Raw genomic sequence first — 7500 nt, forward strand, 5'->3', positions numbered from 1 at the left:
AGTAATACTACTCCCCTTTAAGTGAACCGAACTCAGTCCTCTGTAAGTAGGCTAGACCCAAAAAGTGAACTAATAGAAAAAGAACCCGGTTCTGTTTGCCTTGTGCTTGCCATTGGCCTTATTTACACGAGACATTTAATTCAAAATTAATTCCATTTGATTTCTGGATAGAACTTCTATCGTCTTTGAAAACATTGTGTAAACACATGCCACACATCAAAGATGGACAGAGGTATGAATGTGCTGACGGCTATAAAGTACGCACAGAAATACGTTGTACGTAGTTGACCAAACCAACAGTAGCAGTGGAGTAGTCTACTTTTTTATGGTGGGTATACTGTATATTTGAGCATTTTTTGAGGTGGGTATACTGTATATATTTGTGCTATTCAAAACAATGGATCAATCAATTTTAAGTAAATCCCTAAAATTTCAGTATACCCACTGACCACCCACTACACCAGTATTTCCCAACCTTTTTTGTCTCGCGTACCCCCTAAGCCTCTTAGTTGTGCCACGAGTACCCCCTAATTCAGGTTCTATATTGCTTTCTCTGTCCTGATGTGGCTGCTCCATACATTTGTTATAATAAAAGCATTTTTCCAAGTACCCCCTGCAGTGTGCTCGTGTACCCCTAGTGGTACACGTACCCCTGGTTGGGAAACACTGCACTACACCACTGAACAGTAGGGTATGAATGATCAGATGGAGTTAGGTGCCTTGCTCAATGTCACCTCAGCCATGGAGTGAGGTAGGGAGCAATTTGAACCAGCAACCCTCTGATCTAAAGCCCATAAAGCAAATTTCACAGAATTTACACTTTGAGTTGCCATTTTCACAAGTTCCTCCAGGATGATTGGGTTCAAAGTCTCATCGATGCTATCAGAAAAAACAAGGCTTTAATGGGAATGACTGTTTGTTTTCGTTTCATAAACCCTTTAACCATTAGCCCATAGCGAAGTAGCGAAGCGTACGACGCAAGATGCACAAAGACATGCATGTTTGAGACATTGGTCATTGGCCGAAGTGGAGATGGCAGAAACACACAACCAAAAGCTGCCTCGGGGCAGCCGTGGCCTAGTGGTCAGAGAGTTGGTTTTTCAATCTAGGGTTTGCAGGTTCAAATCCCCCGTGACCTCTCCCTACATCTCCATCCATGGCTGAAGTCCCCTTGAGCAAGGCACCTAAACCCCACATTGCTCCAGGGCCTGTAACCAATACTGACAAATAATAACTGTAAGTTGCTTTGGATAAATGAAAGCGTCAGCTAAATGTAATGTAATGTAATAATGGTAACAAGGAAAAGAGGTCATCGCTGCTAAATAAAATGACAACTGGTTCTATGAAAATATTAGTCCTACTACTCCATGTACTGTATGCGGCCGTGGTCTTGGTCAGGGTTAGCTATCTGACCGGCTATCTGATCAGATTCACTCCTCAACATGAGAACATAGACAATTGAGCATTTTCATGGCAGTTCAGTTCAGTTCAGTTCAGGACTCATGTCTGACTACACTGACCGACAGGGACGGATTATGATTCCATGGGCCCCTGGGCCTGACAACAAGAAAGGCCCCCCCTTCAGTGGGTGCTGCTAGTTTACAAAATGATCCAGGATTTTAGTTCAGATGTGAGAGTCCATGACCCCCTAACTCTTGGGCCCCTGGGACTGGGCCCATTAGGCCCTTGCAGTACAGGTAATCTGTCCTTGCCGACCGACCGACTGAAAGAGAGCCGGCCGGCTCCGGCCCCACCCTGCAAGTTGAATGGCGGCCATGTTAATATCTGCCTCCTAGTAAATGGCATGTAATTGCACGGCCTCCGCATCCTTCCCTGAGGCCAGGTCTGGAACAGGTCTCCGTGTGTAGGAAGTGGAAGGAATGCAAGGCAAGCAGAGGGAATGTAATCCAATGCAGTGCAATTCAATGCAGGACTGATAAGACAAGTTCAAATACCTGGCCGACTGAGCTCGGCTCATGCACTAACTCTTGCAGTGTGAATTCAACACTCAGCGAGTTGATTGAACATATTCTACAGTGTATTTAGGCAAATTAACGCTGCATTTTTTAAACTGTGTTTCGTACAAACCCTGAACAACAAGAACAGATCAGTCTGCGCTTGGCGGATCTCACGGGTTCTGTCAGTACTGGAGTTTATTGCCAAGTTCAAATGAGGGATGGGGGGGGGACATTGACCAGATGTATTGTACATCCGCTTTATCGTGCATGAAGTTTTAGTGTTGTTCAGTGTGTCAAAGGTAATGTATTGTAATCGTGCCCGTGGGCGATAATAAATCATTTGAAAGGGATTTCAAAATTCCAAATGTCATAGCGACTCTAGTTGGGCATAGCACAGCACTGATCACATTCACTATTGCTAAATAATCACCAGAAGAATTTAGGCCTATTACCTAAAGGGTTTTTGTATTGCAGTTATGCATGACTGGCTGACTGCATTGGGGCATTTCACACATGTTTACATAAGTATGTCCCAAAATAAATCAATAGGGTCAATTAAAAATGAAAATCAGAAGAATGTGAAGAGTTCAGATGCAAAAAGTGCTAAGTGCTAAAAAGTACCATTTCAGAAAATAATCTTAATTCATTTTTATTTAATACAAAGCTATCAAAATAGCATATTTTTTATTTTATTTATGTAATATAACTATTTATATGTATTATCAAGTACATGAATGTAAACCAAACCAACAACGGGGTTCTCTAAAAATATTGGAGTGCAGGTCTTCAGAAATGGAGTTAGGGGGTTTTGCATCTGAACTCTTCATGTATTTGTTATCTTACTTGCTTGACGTATCACAGATGCGTGGGTTTCTGATCGAGCCTGGTGGTGTTTCAGGAAAAGAACAACAGGGAACCATCATGCAACCATTAGACCATCAAAACAGAATTAATTATTTAACTGAACAGTCAGCTAGTGAATTGTGCATGACGCAGGTCTTGTAGCTGCCACTGATTCACTTTGTCATTATCATTCATTAGCCACTGTGAAAGCAGCTCTAAGTAGTTTCTCTCCTCAGTCACCATACATGGTTAAAACAGAATCAGGAGTCCTGCTCCTCCAAATGTACTGTTTGGCTTTGATTGAAAATGTGATTGTCGGGTGAAAAACAAACAAAAAAACAGTTTAGGGGATAAGTAATGTCACTCACTTGAAATGACAGAATCTGAAACAATTGTCGCGTTTCATTTCATTTTTCCAGTACGTTTAAGAATAAATCATGTCGAAGTGGAGATAAGAAAATCAGAAGGAGGGTATCTCCCCAACAAATCTTGAGCCAACTACATGAATGTAGCATAAAGCTACCAGTGTTATCTTTCTCAGTTTTTTGTCTGCTGCATAACCATTCGGTCTCTTTAGTCTCTGCACAGTAAATTTTGCAGTGTTAATTCAACACTTAGATAGTCGATTTCACAACTTAGATGAGTGTATTTGGTAGTCCCAGAGTACTCTCTAAGAGTTAAATTAGTATTGCATTTTGTTTTTACTGTGTAGACTACTGTATAGACATGGGTAATGCTGAGGGTCAGCAAGTGCATGAATGTAATATAAAGCATTACTGTATTAAGTGTTATCCTTCTCAGTCTGGCAAATCGTTTGATTTGGTCTGCTGCACCTCCATTCAGCCTCTAGCCGTCCTTCCTTCTACACAGTAAAAACACAGTAGAAACACAGTGTTGATATACCGGTAATTGTTAAATGGTTGTTTCAGATAACATTTGGTCCTACTCATTAATGTGTTAAATTTACTCTTTGGTCAGTGCAACATTTTCAGAGTTAGCTCTGCTCCATATTGTGTAGTTGAAATTACACTGGCCACTTCCAGAATTTTACACTGACTGTTCACTGTTAAATACTCTCATCTAAAATATTTTTAATATGTTTACAATACTTAAGACTAAACTTGTTTAAATTCACATAGATTATCAAATTGACACCCCATATTTTTGCTGTCTCTCTGCTACTGCTGTATAGGTATGGGCAATGCTGTGGGAGGGAGCATGGATATTGAAAAGCCAAGGCTGCATGTTTAGACACATCCCCTTCCCCTGGCCTCTCTCTGCCACATGTGTTTAGCCACCTTTTTGTCTTCTCTCTTTCTTTCCCCTCCTTTCCTCTCTCTCTCTCCCTCTCTCTCTCTCTCTCTCTCTCTCTCTCTCTCTCTCTCTCTCTCTCTCTCTCTCTCTCTCTCTCTCTCTCTCCATCCCCTCTCTGCCACATGTGTTTGGCTACCCTTTTTTGTCTTTTCTCCCTCTCTGTCTTCCCATCACCCCTCCTTCTCTTCCTCCCTCCCTCCCTTCTTTCTCCTGTTCTATCTCTCTTTCCTCTCCTTCTCCTTCCTCCCCCCCCCCTCTCTCTCTCTCTCGTGTGTTATCTGGTATGTACGAGGGTGTTTACACACACTCTTCAAACAAGCCCGTGAGGAGGAACGGCTGTTTAACAGCAGCGGAGAGAGAGAGAGAGAGAGAGAGAGAGAAAGAGAGACAGAGGAGAGAGAGGGAGAGGAAGACAGAGAGAGAGAGAGAGAGAGAGAGAGAGAGAGAGAGAAGAGAGAAGAGAGGGGTGAGGATAAGAGGATGGGAGGATAGCATATGAGGACATAACACAGCATAAGACCAGAGGAGGAGGAACTTGAGGAGGTACATGAAAGATCAGTGGCCCTGTGATCAGCCAGATCTTCAAAGTGAGAACAGCCCCTAAGGCAGGGAGGGAGTGCATACAGGCATCTCTTTATTTTACTATCCTGTTGGAGTTTATATCTCTCTCTCTTTGCCAGTATCCCTCCTCCTCCTCCTCCTCTTGCTCCCCTGCTCTGCTCAGCGTTGCATGAGTAGGGGTCATTAGGCAGGGAGGCTTGGGGCATTATGATCGAGAGAGAACGCAGCTCTGTGACTCAGCGCAGGCATGACTTTCTCAGCCTCCTGGGATGAACTTGACAGGTAGGCTCCGCTCCGCTTCGTTGGGCTATTTTTCCCGCTACTTTTGTGTTTTCTGCTGTTTTTGTTGTTCTTGTTGTTTCTTCTTGTTCTTGTTCTTGTTCTTGTTCTTGTTCTTGGTCTTGTTCTTGGTCTTCTTCTTGTTCTTGTTCTTGTTCTTGTTCTTGTTCTTGGTCTTCTTCTTCTTCTTCTTCTTCTTCTTCTTCTTCTTCTTGTTGTTGTTGTTGTTGTTGTTGTTGTTGTTGTTGTTGTTGTTGTTGTTGTTGTTGTTGTTGTTGTTGTTCTTCTTCTTCTTCTTCTTCTTCTTCTTCTTCTTTCTTCTTCATCTTCTTCTGTGAATTTGTCAGTGTCAACTCAAAGTATGGATTAAGTTGGGGCAGCGTCAAGTGTCTCATCATCTACAGTATGAGTCTAGGGAGATGAGTCTTCTGCATGAGAATCAGCACATACAAACATCTTAGTCATCGGCATGACAATCAACATCTTAGTCAGCTACTCTGGGATGTAAACTGTTAGCGTCTTGGCTTGTTGACACATAAATGGAATTGATGGGAAGCAAGACTTTGCAGTTTGTGTTTTGCGATGTGACAGTGAGTTTAACCTTTACCTTTTCAGATTCTCAGAAGTGTCTGTGTGTTTCCTACTTATGTGCAATTTACTTCATCTGTTGTATTTGACCACCAATGGAGATGGCAAAGATGTAAGCACTAACTGAGTAGTCATGCAACTGTTTAGGTGAAAACAGTAAGTTGTACAGGGGTGGACAAAAGATGGTACAGCTGGCTGTATGTTGTGGTGACCTAGTAGAGGCAAGTAAGCTGAAGCCGTTTCTGTAAGAAGCTTTTACACTGGAGTTGTACTGGAGTTAGATTGGGTTTACTGGAGTTAGAGTGGTTGCACTGGAGTTAGATTGGTTGTACTTTTGGTTCGACTTCATGTTACTGCTTTGATTATTTCACTGATTAACATGGCATCAAAATGTGTAACCACTTTAAAAAACCCAAAAGCCTAAAACTTTAGTGCACATACTTAACCATATACAGTATGTTCGCTTTGATCACAACCCAGAAATGCATCATGAAAACAAAAGAAATGTTAAGTCCACATAACTGCTTCTGTGTTTTAAGCCATTAGGTACAGGTAGATCCTTAAAAAACGAAAACTTTCAAAGCCCAAAATGCATAGTGAAAACAAAACATCAACATGTGAAGGTACAGGTAGATTAGGTACAGGTAGATCCTTAAAAAACGAAAACTTTCAAAGCCCAAAATGCATAATGAAAACAAAACATCAACATGTGAAGTCCACATAACTGCTTCTGTGTTTTAAGCCATTAGGTAGATCCTTAAGGAGAGATAAGCTCTACTGAGAGGAGAGATATACAGTAGGTTCTGCACAGCAGTCCCAATCTATCACGTCTGTTTAGCCCTCTTGGCGCCAGATTAAAGTCAGTGCTGCTCTTAACATCACAGGGAAGCTGACAGGGGGGTATGTTGTCCCAGGCCCAGGGAGAAAAGGGGCCAAGAATTGGGTCTTCATTACATTATATGTATTGGGTTGGGGGCCCATTTAGTTGATTTTGTCCCGGGCCTGGCCAAAAGCTGTCAGCGGCACTGCATATACATACGTACACAGTTTTAAAAAATAAAAAAAATCTGTGTTATCTCAACAGTTAGAGTTGATTCAACATCTTCTAGATTGTATTTGGTTCCAGATTACTCTCTAAGTGTTGGATTAACACTGCATTTTTTTCTGTGTACGTTTCTGCTCTGACTCTTGGAATACTTTTCAGTCAACCATGTCTACGAAAGCACACAGTTGTTGTACTGATTTTGAATTGATACTGAGTGGTGTTTGATCACTAAAAAAACTATAATCTATAAAAACGTACCCTGTGTAGTAGTAGACCTTTAAGCCGTCAGTAAAGACAGTAGCTACTATATTTTACAACATCACCAGAAGTTACCTTCTACAGACCGTATCGCTACACAGTAGCCTTTAAAATGCAGTGTTAATTCAACACCTGGAGAGTCGATTTAACATCTTTTAGAGTGTATTTTGTCCCACTCTCTAAGTGTTGAAATGACCCTATATTTTACACTGCGTACAACATATTACAGTAGCCTGTCATCAGAAGTGGTGCCAAGAAGTTGTACCTGTGGGGCCAGCATTATTATCATGTCAACCTGAGGCGATGAGAGACATTCGCATGAACAACACCAGCCACGTTGCCACTTATCAGTATCACAACAGCTCAAGAAGTGTGATTGTGTGTGTGTGTGTGTGTGTGTGTGTGTGTGTGTGTGTGTGTGTGTGTGTGTGTGTGTGTGTGTGTGTGTGTGTGTGTGTGTGTGTGTGTGTGTGTGTGTGTGTGTGTGTGTGTGTGTGTGTGTGTGAATACACCTGATCTGATATTAATCAATGTGCAGAATAGATTTGGTTTATGCTACGATGAACATTTTTTGTCAATCCAAATGAAGAAGTAATAAATAAAGTTTGTGTGTGTGTGTGTGTGTGTGTGTGTGTGTGTGTGTGTGTGTGTGTG

General features: G+C 41.8%; 1 protein-coding gene across 2 annotated transcripts in view; it reads left to right on the forward strand.

Annotated features, from left to right (window-relative positions):
• rhbdf1b (rhomboid 5 homolog 1b (Drosophila)) overlaps positions 1–7500 on the forward strand; it is a 118683-nt gene that overhangs the window by 61401 nt on the left and 49782 nt on the right. The window contains exon 1 of one of the 2 annotated variants that reach the window (XM_063220572.1): positions 4620–4958. The exons of the other annotated variant lie outside the window; for it this stretch is intronic. Coding sequence (XP_063076642.1) covers positions 4924–4958 — 35 coding nt within the window. The 5' untranslated portion in view covers positions 4620–4923. Of the gene's footprint in view, positions 1–4619; positions 4959–7500 lie in introns of those variants that run through there. 2 annotated transcript variants of the gene reach the window in all.

Source organism: Engraulis encrasicolus, chromosome 17 (assembly GCF_034702125.1).
Source record: "Engraulis encrasicolus isolate BLACKSEA-1 chromosome 17, IST_EnEncr_1.0, whole genome shotgun sequence".
NCBI lineage: Eukaryota > Metazoa > Chordata > Actinopteri > Clupeiformes > Engraulidae > Engraulis > Engraulis encrasicolus.